The sequence below is a fragment of the Scardinius erythrophthalmus genome (genome assembly GCF_964197995.2).
Source record: "Scardinius erythrophthalmus genome assembly, chromosome: 4".
NCBI classification, from domain to species: domain Eukaryota; kingdom Metazoa; phylum Chordata; class Actinopteri; order Cypriniformes; family Leuciscidae; genus Scardinius; species Scardinius erythrophthalmus.
Genome location: NC_138224.1, coordinates 35059530 through 35073490, shown reverse-complemented (window position 1 = coordinate 35073490; position 13961 = coordinate 35059530). Strand labels below are relative to the sequence as shown.

Here is a 13961-nt window from a genome sequence, read left to right as displayed (position 1 = left end):
TTGTGTGCATCACGCGTTAAATGTTTTAGAATGTCACATATCATTCAGATGCAAAATAAGCGCCCTCGTCCTCCGACTTCAGAGGCAAAAAGCCTCTGAGTCCGTCTAACGTTTTTGTTTAATATTAACATTTTTATCAGGCTGCTGTCTATAGGTTTCTACCCAAGTACCGGCATTTCTGAATGGGCTGGGGCTGAAGTTTTGGAAAAGAGCTCCTCAAATACAACCCGCCATAAGGGTCCCACACGTTCTCTAAAGTATTTTCCGAATTTTACATTTTAACCAAGATCTCTGTTTCAAATGTAGTTTAAAATGGCTTTTTAACTAGTTAGGTTTCATTGGTGAGTAGACAGTGTTGCGTCACATTTCCTCAAATAGAACATGTCCGAGTGGCCCTAACATTACTGTAGGCCTACTGTTGTTGTTTGTTGTTTTTTTTGGTGGAATTTACTGCTGTAGTCTCTTAATTTATTTCATTATCCTGGTAAATAGAATTGCTTATTTCAGCTTTATTATTTAATTGTTTTGTATTATTATTATATTGTTTTCCCTTCCCAATTCCTAGAAACCCTGTTTTTGTCAGGAAATGTTGTATTCACACAATAGTGGTGTGGGAAACTATTAAACTCACATCTATTTTCTTCTTCCATTGCAGCTTTCGGTGATTGCAGATTTCAGGGATTGCAGATTTCAGTGAAGATTGACTGTTTTTCAGGTAAGCATGTTTTAAAAAAGTGATAGTATTAAATGCACTATACAAATATTGTTATTGGGGGAATGTAATCTATTCTGTTTTTAGAACTTGACAATCCCCTAACTTACACCTTTTCAGAAACATATCAATTGGCTACCATGTCCTTACACAACACATGGTCTCAAGTGGATAATTGCTTTTGCTTATTTTATTCACAAACCATACTTTTTCACAATGTTAGGGCGTTGTAGTTACATGGAGTTTAAGGTTCTCTGGCTAAACTGGGGCCATAAAATTTGATTGTATTTTAGGATGAAGCCAAGTCGGAGAATCTATTTACAGTCCTGGAGAGCTACCAGACGCACTCTTCAAAAACTCCATGCAAGCCAGGCAGAAAATGCCCGTGCAAGCCAGGCAGAAAATGCCTGTGCAAGCCAGGCAGGGAATACCCGTGCAAGCCAGGCAGGGAATCTCACTCACCAAAACACTGAGAGCCTCAATAGAGACACATTCATGGCATGTGGAAGAGATGGAATTGTAATGGAGGATGTGTCAGATTTGAAGAGAGATGAAAGCATGAATGAAGACAATTTGTTTGAAGACAGTGTGCATGAGTCATGTGACAGGCACAAAAGTGGTATGGATTCACCCTGCAGTGACTCAGTGAGCAGTGACTCAGACCTCGACAACCACTCTGATAGCACATTGTTTGCAGCCCTTGCAGCTTGGACCAGTGAGTTCCGGGTGAAGCACAATGCTGTGGATAGCTTACTGAAATTGCTGCAAAGCCATGGTCATCCACAACTGCCATCCACTGCCCGTACACTCCTGAAAACACCTAGAGAAGTGAAAACTGTGGAGAAGTCTGGCATGGAGTGTCTACACTACCAATTGAAGGAAAAGCTAATTGAGACCCTGGATCGTTACCCAGTTCAGCTTGTGAGTGATCTTGAGACTCTGGAGCTGTCCTTTAACCTGTTAACCGTTGCCAGAGCGCGGGCGCACTGAAGCGTTTTTTTTTATAAATAGTTCAAAGTTACTATCAGATTTAATGTTATACCTTGACAAACTATACATCATTACAAAGATATAAGACTCAAGTTTCAGAATTTGACCACTATTGTATTCTGAGAAACTTATAGCGACAGTTATTTCTTAATTTGTGTCAGGAGTTATGAAATGAAAAAATGAGTCGATACCTTTAATATGAATTATGCGCGTCAGCCGCTTTCATTCATAAAAAACTCCCGTGCTGTCGTCATGACAGCGATACACAAAACAACGTCCTTCCGGGCTTTTAGCTAAAAAATGTGCAGATTTGGAGAAATATTGATATATTCTCATAGGTTTACATCAGATTTCTATAGACAGGAATAATATTTATTGAATTTATACCCAAATGCGTCGATGTAATCATTATGAGCGTTTGTATACTCTGTTAATGTGTTTTCAATTCATACCAATAGCCTGAGGGCGCCCTCGCCGCCCTGTGCACAGTATTAGAACATGAAGAAGTGCCATAATCATGTGACAATCCAGGAAGCCTCGAACACACACACAGCTAACAAGAGATCGCGCTGTAACTATGGCTGTAACATGGAGATACAGGCGTTTTGAAGACAATAAACATGTTTGCTATGATATTTGAGTTACCTGTGTTTTTCAATCCATGCCAGGTATTTCCATAATAATAGATTATATTTATAATGTAATGCTAATCTATATAGACTATCATTGTGCAGAACAGTATACAATAGTATATTTTCTGTCTGATTTTTTTATCTGAAGCCAAATTAGATCACAGAAAATTATTTAAAATACTCGATTTGCTTTATAAAGTAAGTTTATAAGCACAAACATGGTTTTAATCTCATAAATTGTCGTGTATTGATGGTGTGCTAAGCTAACATGCTAGCTAGCCCTAGGTGCACCTGCCACCTAGAAGTTATATTTTTATTATTTTTTGAATGCTTACTGAAATGTTTCTTTATTCAAGAAATGCATTTAAAACAGTTTAGAATGTAAGGGTGAACTTTGAGAAAAGAAATTAGTGACTGAAACCATATGAATAGCATGTGAATAGCCAGTCGTTAGTAACTATAATGCAGACAAAAGAAATGCATATTTAGAGCCATAGCCAGGCTGGAGAGGTGTGAATGTGTGCAGGGGGAGACTGAGACTGAATGGGGATCGTTTGCACCACAAAACAATAAAGACAATATACTGGATAGATGGTAAGAAGATGACAATAAATATCAGTAGCATTTTAGCATCAAATCAAAATAAAGTCACATGACATGGTCTTGAAAAACATTTCACTAAATACAGAGTTTTGGACTTATTATTTTAAGATTTTAAACATAAAATGTTTAGACGTGGCATTAGCTGTAGTGCATTTCTAGATTGCTCCAGGGCCAACTTCAATTTTATTTTCACGAGGGTGTTTCATAAAAAATAATTTCTAATAACTTTACAAAACTTTGAAGCTATTTATAACAATTTTTGTCATTATGACAATAATTAATTCTACATTACAATAAACTGCCAGGTGTCAGCTTTCAAATGAGATCATACTTGTGCTTTTAGTACAAAGGGTTCATGAACTGTATCTGTTTCAGTTTGGGTATGTCATTTCTTGGGATTTTTCAAAGTGGGGTTGCAGCTTAACAGGTTAATGTTGATGGACTGCCTCTCTTTAAAAGCTCTGGGAAGTCCATGTGGCCGGTCCTCTGTGCTGTAATGCTTAGTCCAGTTACTATTTTTCCCAGTACAGTGACTTGTGGGATGAAAAAGCCAACTGACCTAGGCTTCCAAGAGGACACAGTGAAGGACCTAGCTGAGATCTTAGCAAATGGCCTGAACTACAGAGGGAGGAACATTAAAGTGACAGTAAGGTGCTTTGTGTGTGACGCCCCAGCCAAAGCAATGATCAAGAACACCAAATGTTACTCAGGGTACTATGGATGTGAGCGATGCACACAACAAGGATTATGGTTAAATTGAGTCACATATCCGGAGACATCTGATTTAGAGCTGCGTACTGATGCATCATTCAGAGCTCAAACACAGCCTGAGCACCACCATGGCACCACACCACTGTCTGACCTTCCAATTGACATGGTTCAGAGTTTCCCCATTGACTATATGCACCAGGTCTACCTAGGCGTCACAAAGAAGCTGCTCTATATTTGGTGCAGAGGCGAAAAGGGGATGCGGATATCTGCCAGACAGGTTCAGGAGTTGAGCAGCAGGCTGCTGATGCTGAAGTCATCAATCCCCTTGATTTTTGCACGCAGCCCTCGAGGCCTGGATGGGCTTGAACGATGGAAGGCAACTGAGTTTCGCCAGTTTCTGCTATACACAGGGAAACTGGTGCTGAAAGGTCTCTTAAGAGAGGATCTTTACAACCACTTCCTGACATTGAGTGTTGCTGTTGGGTTGCTGGTGTGTCCAACACTGGTGCAGCAGCACCATGACTATGCTCACCAACTACTACAATACTTTGTAGAGAAAGGCTGTGAACTGTACGGGCCCACCTTCCTGGTTTACAACACGCACACCATGCTGCACCTGTCAACAGATGCAGTGTGCTTCAAAGGCCTGGACAACTGCAGTGCTTTTATGTTTGAGAACTACCTCCAGGCCATTAAGAAGATGGTACGATCTGGAAAGAGTTCCCTGGCTCAGGTAGCAAACAGACTGGAAGAGAGTCTGAACCGGCCAGTTGCACAGCAAAAAAGAGAACTTCTAAAAAAAGGAAGGACCAGGCATACTATTTGGAAGATGGACATTGTTGTGAAGTTGTGGATCAGGTAGAAAAAGAGGGAAAGGTTAAATGCATAGTCTACCGCCACCCTGAACCTCTTTTCTCTCAGCCATGCAGTTCGTTTTTGATTCGGGTGTTCCAATACCACAGGAGGAACACACTGATGAAGAGGATTCCTACAACAGAACTCTGCAGGAGCGCCATACTAGTAGAGAGGGGGCATATTACAACTTTTATGGCAGTTCTACATCAGGTCTGAAGAAAGGTGAAAATGGATCTGAGGGTTTAAGACCAAGGGGAAAGTCTTAGCCCAAAGGCTGAATCATTTAAAGACTCAAATTTTTCATTGTTTTATTTCTAAATAAACACGACAATGTATCAAAGGCTCGATTACCTTGTATCTTACGTTACGGCACCATAGCTGCTGTTTTTGTAAAAATAGGCTCATACCCCCGTGACTTCCTGTCAGGCAGTAGAATATACCTCGATGCTTAAAGACTGTGCTTCTGCAATGGAAGGTCTGGACTCTGAATATTAAATGATCTTGGAAATGGCAGCTGGTGGCCTAAGAGTGTGCAGGACACACCTGACTTTTGAAATGGGAGGTCTGAACTGGGAAGATTACAATGCAGTGTTGTGGTTGTCTCATTTCTAGGTAAATGCATAGAATGCATTCTCTCAGGCAGGAATATGTCAGTGGTCATTTAGGTTGTCTATCACTAACTTTGCTTCTTTATAATCAACAGTATGTCTTACGTCGTTGTTGAATTCCTCAGTGAAGGGAGTGTAGCTGTGGTGGCTAAATGTTGGACGTATAAGGAACTAACGGTATTTTATCAGATCATTGGCTATTGACTATTTTCTGGGGGTGTCAGTATGTACTGTTCTTTGAAAAATACAGTAGTCATTAAATGTTTTTCATGAATTTCAGGATGAGTATTGTTACTGGCCCGCGTGCAACCCGACAGCCAGAGCACGAAGAGGGGAACAACCTGATCCTGATACTTGGATTTCCAGGAAAGTCAAGGTGTTTAGTGGTGTCACAGGTACAGTTGTATTAATTTCTTGTCCTGTTTTTACTGTGCATGCTTAAGAACATTTTTTTGAAAGCTGCTAAGAAAGCAAAATACATTGCATCATGTAGAATACTTGTGAAATGTTTGTCATGCGGATGTGAGGAAACGAACCCAAATGCAGACAGAATGCAATATACACGGTTTATTGAAACACCTAGACTGAATAAACAGGAAAACAAAACCCACAATGGGGCAAAACAGGACAGGGTGTCAAACTAAGGATTAGACTAAGACTAAGACTTTACAGCTAACTAGACTAACAAACAACAAGTACAATAACTCTTGACAGGACTCTAGACAAAGGTACTCATACAGAGTGTCTCAGAGAGATAAACACGCTACATCAGACAAGTTTAGACAATGAACCAGCACAAGACAGCAAACACAAGGGGATTAAATAGGGAGAAACTAAAGATGACAGCAGGTGACACAGGTAAAGCAATAAACTAATCAGAAACACAGGTGAAACAATAATGACTAAACAAGAGTAACAAGGGGGCGGGGTTACATGACGAGACAACGCAAGCACATGGCCAAACAAATGGCCATGTGTTGCACATGAAACATGGGCCTGTCATGATCCTGCCTCAAGACCAGGGAAGATCAGAGACAAGAAGGCAGAATCATGACAGTTTCAACTAATCCTATATTGTTTGTACTTTCCCTAATGTTCACATTTCTTTGTAGCTGACTTTAACCAGGCACTCCGGTGGTTGAGAAAGGCCGAAACGATGTCAAACGTGGAAAGTGCCGAGGATGTGGCTGTGCTCTCAAAAAGGACATCAAAAAGGCCAGCAAAATTTGCTTACAGCAGCGATGAGGGTATTTACATCTTCATGTAGTTATTTATTTCATGCTGTATCCCTGAATAGTTTGTTGACTGGAGTTTATTGTATGCTTTTTAGATGAAGACTCTGCGGAACAGGTCATCCATACTAAGAAGAAATCCAGAGGTATGATGATAAATAATTGTTCAATATTTCTCAAGCATGCCATGCTTCACAAGACTGTCCTCTATAAGAAAATCGCTAGCATGACATTTTTGGGAATCATTAGACAGGGTCCCGTAAATGAATGATTAACCAAAGTATCTTGGTAATATGTATCATCTAGATTTGTACCATGGACCACCAGAGTTGCCACTTGCACGGAAATCTTCTGCAGGACCAACACACCCTACACCTCCCATCTGCATCTTTCCGCAGACAAACACTATGAACAGTAAGTTAACAATTGTTGCATAAGCTTTGTCTAGTTGTGCGGATCTATATTAAAATATACCTTATGTTGACATTTTTTATTTATTTACACAGACCTTGATCCAGTTAGTCCTATTCAGCCTGAGATGTCTGATGGTATGATTATATTTTTATTGTTGGTTTAATGACTTTGAAAATCTTATTTATTTGTGTTACAGTTATCAACATGGTGACATACAAGAAATGTAGCCTGGTGATTTGAACTTTGGTAGTTCTTGTTTTATAACATGCTGAACCTAAGTGTTGAGTTTAATCGCTTGCATTTTGTATTGCATATGTGTACACAGAAACTGCCAGCTGCTCCTCAAGTGTTTCAGACTCTATCTCTGCCTTAACCCAAACTTTTCATAAATGTCATTATCTCAAAACTACAAACTTTTACATGCATGCTGCTGATATATTATTGTAGCAGAGTTTGTGCTGAATACAGTGTAATCAGACTTTAGCCATGAAAATGTCACAAGTAACAGAAATAAGCACAAATGTCAGAGCATGTCAGAACACCTCCAGGGCCCAGAAAACAGCTCAGACCCCAGATGGTTAAAATATTGCTGATTACTTTAGCATTAAATGGTTTAGCTCCGCAGTACTTGAGCGAGCTCTTAATGCATTATAGTCCTTCACGTCTATTGCGATCTCAAAATTCTGGCCAGTTGATAATACCTAGAATATCAAAATCGACTGCTGGCGGTAGATCCTTTTCCTATTTAGCACCAAAACTTTGGAACAATCTTCCCAACATTGTCCGGGAAGCAGACACACTCTGTCAGTTCAAAGCTAGATTAAAGACACATCTCTTTGACCTAGCATTCACTTAATATATTATAGACTTCTATAATTCAATGTTAGGCTGCATAGATTAGGTCAGCTGGAACCGGGAACACTTCCCATTAATCCTGATGTACTCGTTACATCATGAGAAGAATGGCATCTATGCTAATTTTAGTGTCTTTGTTTATCCCAAGGTTTGCCCGCAGCCTGCCGGATCCAGGCTGTATCCAGATCTGACAAAGGACCTTCGCCTGGACCCGATGTCAACGCAGTGCTGAAGTGCCAACTAGTCTCTCCCTATGGAGGATCCCTTATCCACTCTACAGATAAAGTGTCGTCGGGAAAACTCAATTTGCGTATCTACCCCGAATTGATAAAATAAAATAAAATTCTGTATCATAACTATAAGGAAACACCAGTACTTTTAGGCTTGGTTTGTAGGGAATTACAAACCTGCGCACATATATTCAAACGCACATAACTATAGAACCAATTCTTAATGCGCATGTGAACGCCATCAGCGTTTCTCACAGGTTCGCGTTTAAAGTTTGTGTAGAGAGAATTGTGTCATCTTAGCGGCCCCTAATTTAATAACAAATGATCGTTGCGACAGAAGCGAATCAATCAAAACTAACTTTAGATGGAAAATAAAGGGAAAAAAGAAAACCATTGGTCAAAGGTTATCTGTCTCGTCATCATGTGCCTTGGCAATATCTTTTGATTTGCTGATTGGACTGTTGCCCCGTTCAAGACCACTGTCCTCCTCCTTACTGGACCACTCAGCAACAACCAGGGGTGGACTGGCCATCTGGAGCACTGGGACTTTTCCCGGTGGGCCGCTGGCCAATGTGGGCCGGTACACAAAAAAATTATATATTTTTTAAATGACGGAAATCATAATATTACATCTCTACGCAAATGGATGGATTGTGTTTGGTGTTTGTGTGCATGTGAGTGTATTGCACACACACACATATAAACCACTTCCACACACCCATTCAGTGTGAAGTCTTGATTTGCCCCGGCCATCATTTCTAAGTGTTATATTCCCGTGTTTGATTACTGTATTAGACTTTGGACTGTTTACCATTGCTGACCACCTTCTGCCTGCCCTGACCTGGAATGTTTATTGGACTCTGATTCTTGCTGCCTGCCTCGACCCCTTGCCTGTCAACCTGGTTTGTCTCTGCCTTTTCTGCATTGCTCTGTTTGCCATTGTTCACCCTGTTTGTCTTGACCATTCTTAACCCTCTGGGCTTCTTCGTAAATGGGTTACACTTAGCTTCTTCCCGCCCGAAAACGGACGAAGCCTTAAAGTTTTACTTTTTCCCAGGATAACCAATCAAATATATTTTTGTTCTATAATGTTTTCTGATTATTATTTAGAATTTTTAGAATTTTTTATGATACTTTGCATTAATTATATAATTTTTATGAGCTATTTTTTCCATTAGAATTAATATATACATATATATATATATATATATATATATATATATATATATATATATATATATATATATATATATATATATATATATATATATATATATATATATGTATATTATTTTTTATTTTTTTTTAATAAATGCAACATTTCACATCAAAATAGAGTGCAGGCCTAAAAAAAAATTTTTCAAGTGAGAAGAGTGCCATCTAGTGGCTTCAAAATGTATAAATATGTGTCATGTCCTATAACCGCCTATAGGCGGCCTATAGCTTATTTATTTATTTATTTGATTTATTCCCATTCAGAAAGAAAAAAATTAATTACTAAGCAACCACTGAATGGAACAACACAAATTCTATATCATTTTAAAGCTTAAGATCTCAGCTTTTTAATGCATCTAATTACATTTATTAACTCCTAACGAGTGCTGAGTAACCCCTATAAAACCGAGTGTACCGCCAGCAGGCGCCACCTAGCTGCGAAAATATTCATTACCATATTTTTCAAAAATCTTGCCTTAATACAAAGTTGATGTCATTTGAAAGCTTAGAGTCTGAACTTTACAGTGAATGTATCCACTTTGAAAAACTCTTAAGTATTGCTGAGTTATTTGCTGATAAATAGAATTTCTTTTTTTTTCAAAATCTATAAAATAATGTACTGCAATGTGTCAAAAACATCATACAGCTCATGAAACATTCTCAGATAATTGAAAATGGCACTTCATTTTTTACAGCATATTATTACAATTAAAATGAGCCCAAAATTAACATAATCTATTGCATTTATGACAAGATTTTCTTCATGGAGAAAAAATTGCCCATGAGGGGGTGTCAAAGACTGTACAAAAAGGCTATCTCTTTTCCAAATGCTGTAACTTTTGATTCCTTTATCCAAAAAATATTATTTTTTTATCCAGATGCAGCTAACATGTAGGGGGACTTCACTAAAAAAGAATTTTCCTCCTACCTTATTTCCTTCCTGAGTTATTCCATGACAAATAAGAAAGATATGCAAAATCATAATAAAAATTATATATATATTGTCTTTTATCCGCCGTTTCTCGGCAGGACAATGTCCAAATGTAATGTAATTTATATTTTCAAAAAATTTAAAAAGAGTTCTTTCAAACGATACCTACCTTTTGAGTTATGATTATATAATTTTTATATAGTTTGGGGCAAAATTTTCTGTTTCAGTCTTACCAGTTCATTTCTGTGTGTGTGTGTGTGTGTGTGTGTGTGGGTGTGTGTGTGTGGGGGGGGTGTCTTATTTGCACTCTTGATGTTTTAGAGTGTCACCCCTTCATTGCTGTACACTTTTTTTTTCAGCACAGTGGCTGATCTGTAGCTTGTACCACCAAAAGTTTCTCTGAGTTTTCCTATTTTTTCGTATTTCCCATTCATTTCCTATGTCGCACGTTTTTGATCGGGAGGAAGCTAAGTGTGACCTTTTTTTTTACGACCCTTTAACATATCAGAATCATCTCCTTGTTTTTTTGTGTGTTCATATAGATAATACAACAAAAGTCACCAAGTTTCACCCCCATCCGATGAAGCAAAAAAATTAAACAATTCGAAATGTTCAAGTTTTCGGTCGTTTTCGGACGAAGAAGCCCAGAGGGTTAAATAAAGCTGCAAATGGATTCCACTGACTCTGCCTCTTCACAACACTTTTAGTGTCAATTTATAATGTGAGGGTTTCAATGTTTTTAGGATGGGGAAGCCTATTAATGTATAGTCTGCAAGCAGACCATTTCAGGACAGAAACTTAATCCCAATTTTAAAAATTAAAATAGTAAAGTGCCCTTTCAGTCACCGGAACACGATTTCAACCTATAGGGGGAAGGTAAGGAATGTACTACTACTACTGAATGTCCTGAGACTGCTGGCTATCTGCATCAACTGCAGGTGGACCAATTTTCTGTACACTACCAACAATGTCCACCAGGCAGGAAAGCCAGCTCCCCCACCCTATGGGAACACAATTTCAGCCCTGCCCCAGCGGAGGTCTGCGCACGCCACTGCTGTAGAGATCTGTTTTTGTGAGATATTGTGTTTTCGATAAATGTCTTTGTAACTAAAATTTGTTGTGCATCAGGACACAAATATGGCCACTGTGGTTACACCAAGCCAAATATAATAAAAAAAATGTTTTGCATTTCCAACACAAATAGTTGTTCAAATTAAAAGGAAAAAAAGCAGCAACCTTGGTTGAAGCACTTCAGATGGATTGACCAAGATAGATCCACTCTATCACCACTCACATCTTGTATAAATTTACTAAATATGAATTAACATTCATTTTTCCAATGTTAACCTTATGACATAACTTTAACGTAACCCATTAATTTACCCATTTCAAAGTAAGTAAAACAGAAGTAAAAACTGTTACTATTCCGGCATACCTCACAGGTTTCTATAGAGACTCATGAGATCCTTCATTTACACAGGAATTGATCAACAAACTGTGATATTGATTTATTCTCTTGAATATGTCTTTATTCCCTCGACTTTAACTTTCTGTTCCTGTACTTCTTTCATTGTTGCTTCTAACTTTAACATCTTTGTCTTCTGACATCATCTTTAAATGTCTCTGTTTTATGATTTATTTATTGAATTTTCACAGCAACAGAGAGACAAACAATCAGAAAAGTTAAATATATAAACAATCACACATCAAAAATAAAACAAAAATAATAATACAAAGATAAACATCAATACAGAAACCCCCACTAACAGGTTTAGTACAGTATACAATATATTACAACAGAAGCATCTTTAATAATACAGACATAACCCAAAGCAGAGGAATCATGTTTTGAACAGATCCGAGAAGTTCAGATAAAACATCTCTGAATGTCTTAAACTGAGTTTAGAGTTGAAAGTCTAGTTTTGCTCGTATCATCCAGACATGTTTCAGTGAGTCTCATTGTGTCTCATATTTACTCTCTCTTCTCTGTGTACCATTGTCTGTTTCTCTTTATTTCACTGACAGAAGTTCAGCTGTGTTATTAATGTAATGAAGAGACAATAAGAGACTCTATAACATCTCACTGTTACTGATTTATCATGCAGCTCAAAGCATTATGGGTAGAATCTATCTACAGTCTGTTCTCATTCATCAACACAGTTTCACTGATCCAGTATAAACCCTGAACCCAGGATAGAGCGGTTGAGTGAATGTGGTCTGGACTGTGTGGATGAGGCTCATTGTGTCAGAGATGCTGTAGAAGGACAGAGTTCCTGCACTGTGATCCACATACACTCCTATTCTCCTGCTGATGGGCTCTACGGGGAGTTTAGTCACTCTATTATTGTGTATGAATAAGTAACTGGAGGAAGAGCAGAACAAACTCCAGGACTGATCATTATATCCAAACAAACACTCATCATCGTCTCCCTTCCTGCTGATGCTCTTATATGCCACTGATATACACACATCAATCCCACTCCACTCAATCTCCCAGTAACAGCGTCCACACACACTCTCTCTACACAACACCTGACACACATCATCAAATCTGTCTGGATGATCAGGATATGGCTGCTCTGGGTAAGTGTTAGTAATCACTCTGTTCTCCTCAGACAGACAGATGTATTTATTCACTGTGTTCAGATCCAGAGTGAGCTGATGGGAATCTGATGGAGAGAAAAGGATTTTTTTGGAGAGTGTGTGAGAGAGTTTGTGTGTGTGTGTGTGTGTGTGTGTGTGTGTGTGTGTGTGTGTGTGTGTGTGTGTGTGTGTGTGTGTGTGAGAGAGAGAGAGAGTGAGTGAGAGAGAGTGATTGTGTGAGAGTGTGTGTGAGTGAGAGACAATGTGTGTGGGTGTGTGTATGGGTGTGGGTGTGTGTGAGAGAGAGAGAGAGAGAGAGAGAGAGAGAGAGAGTGTTTGTGTGTGTGTGTGTGTGTGTGTGTGTGTGTGTGTGTGTGTGTGTGAGAGAGAGAGAGAGAGAGAGAGAGAGAGAGAGAGAGCATGTGTTCAACACACACAATTACACAGTAATCCTGTTCACATAGATCCTGTTTATATATGTATAGAGTGTGTGTGTGTGTGTGTGTGTGTGTGTGTGTGTGTGTGTGTGTGTGTGTGTGTGTGTGTGTGTGTATGTGAGAGAGAGAGTGTGTGTGAATGAATATGTGCGTGTGTGTGTGTGTGTAGACCTACATTTTCGTGGTCCTGCTGTAATCCTGATCTCTCCTCCATGATCCACACTACAAAACACACACAGTGACAGTTATTTAGTAAACACACTCACACACACACTCTCAGACACACACACACACACTTTCTCGCTCTCTCTCTCTCTCACACACACACACACACTCTCTCTCTCTCTCTCTCTCTCTCTCTCTCTCACACACACACACACACACACACACACACACACTTGTGAAGAAAAGAGGACACTGATGACGACAGTTAGTTTTGATATGAACCAAATTCTCAGCTCTCAGATTCTGTCAATTTTATTATGAACTTCAAACAATAAACAACGTTTTGTGGCTTGTTAATATAACAGATCACTGTAGCACCTCAGTTCAAGTGGCACGTGAACCGATCATCTCTTCTTTACTACTATTACTAGTTACAGTTTTTCTGAATTGCTAAAACATATTTCTTGAAACCATCACTCACTTTCTCAAAACCTTAAACACACAACCACATTTTCAAGCCACATTCAGAGAACCTCTGACTCTGCCGTCAAAATCACACAATCGCCTCGAAACCATTTTTTGCTCTCAGATCTTACACACATCCAGGGACGGATTGACAATCTGTGCGTTCTGGAAAAGTCCAGAACGGCCGTCCAACCGAGGGCCGTCGGCAAAAAAAAAAAAAAAAAAAAAAATTGTAATAACCCAATATGAACAGCCAACAGCAGGGGCACTAGTACGATCACATGCTGCTACGTGTAAAAAAAACTAAAAATAAAATAAAAAAA

At 38.9% G+C, this 13961-nt stretch overlaps 1 protein-coding gene across 1 annotated transcript in view; it reads right to left on the bottom strand.

Annotated features, from left to right (window-relative positions):
• Positions 1 to 10516: 10516 nt before the first annotated feature.
• Positions 10517 to 13961, bottom strand: part of LOC308689650 (NLR family CARD domain-containing protein 3-like) — a 46326-nt gene continuing 42881 nt past the window's right edge. Inside the window, exons 7-8 of the mRNA XM_081363478.1 lie at positions 13184 to 13230; positions 10517 to 12657 (exon numbers count right to left, since the gene is read on the bottom strand). Coding sequence (XP_081219604.1) covers positions 12140 to 12657; positions 13184 to 13230 — 565 coding nt within the window. The 3' untranslated portion in view covers positions 10517 to 12139. The remainder of the gene's footprint in view (positions 12658 to 13183; positions 13231 to 13961) is intronic.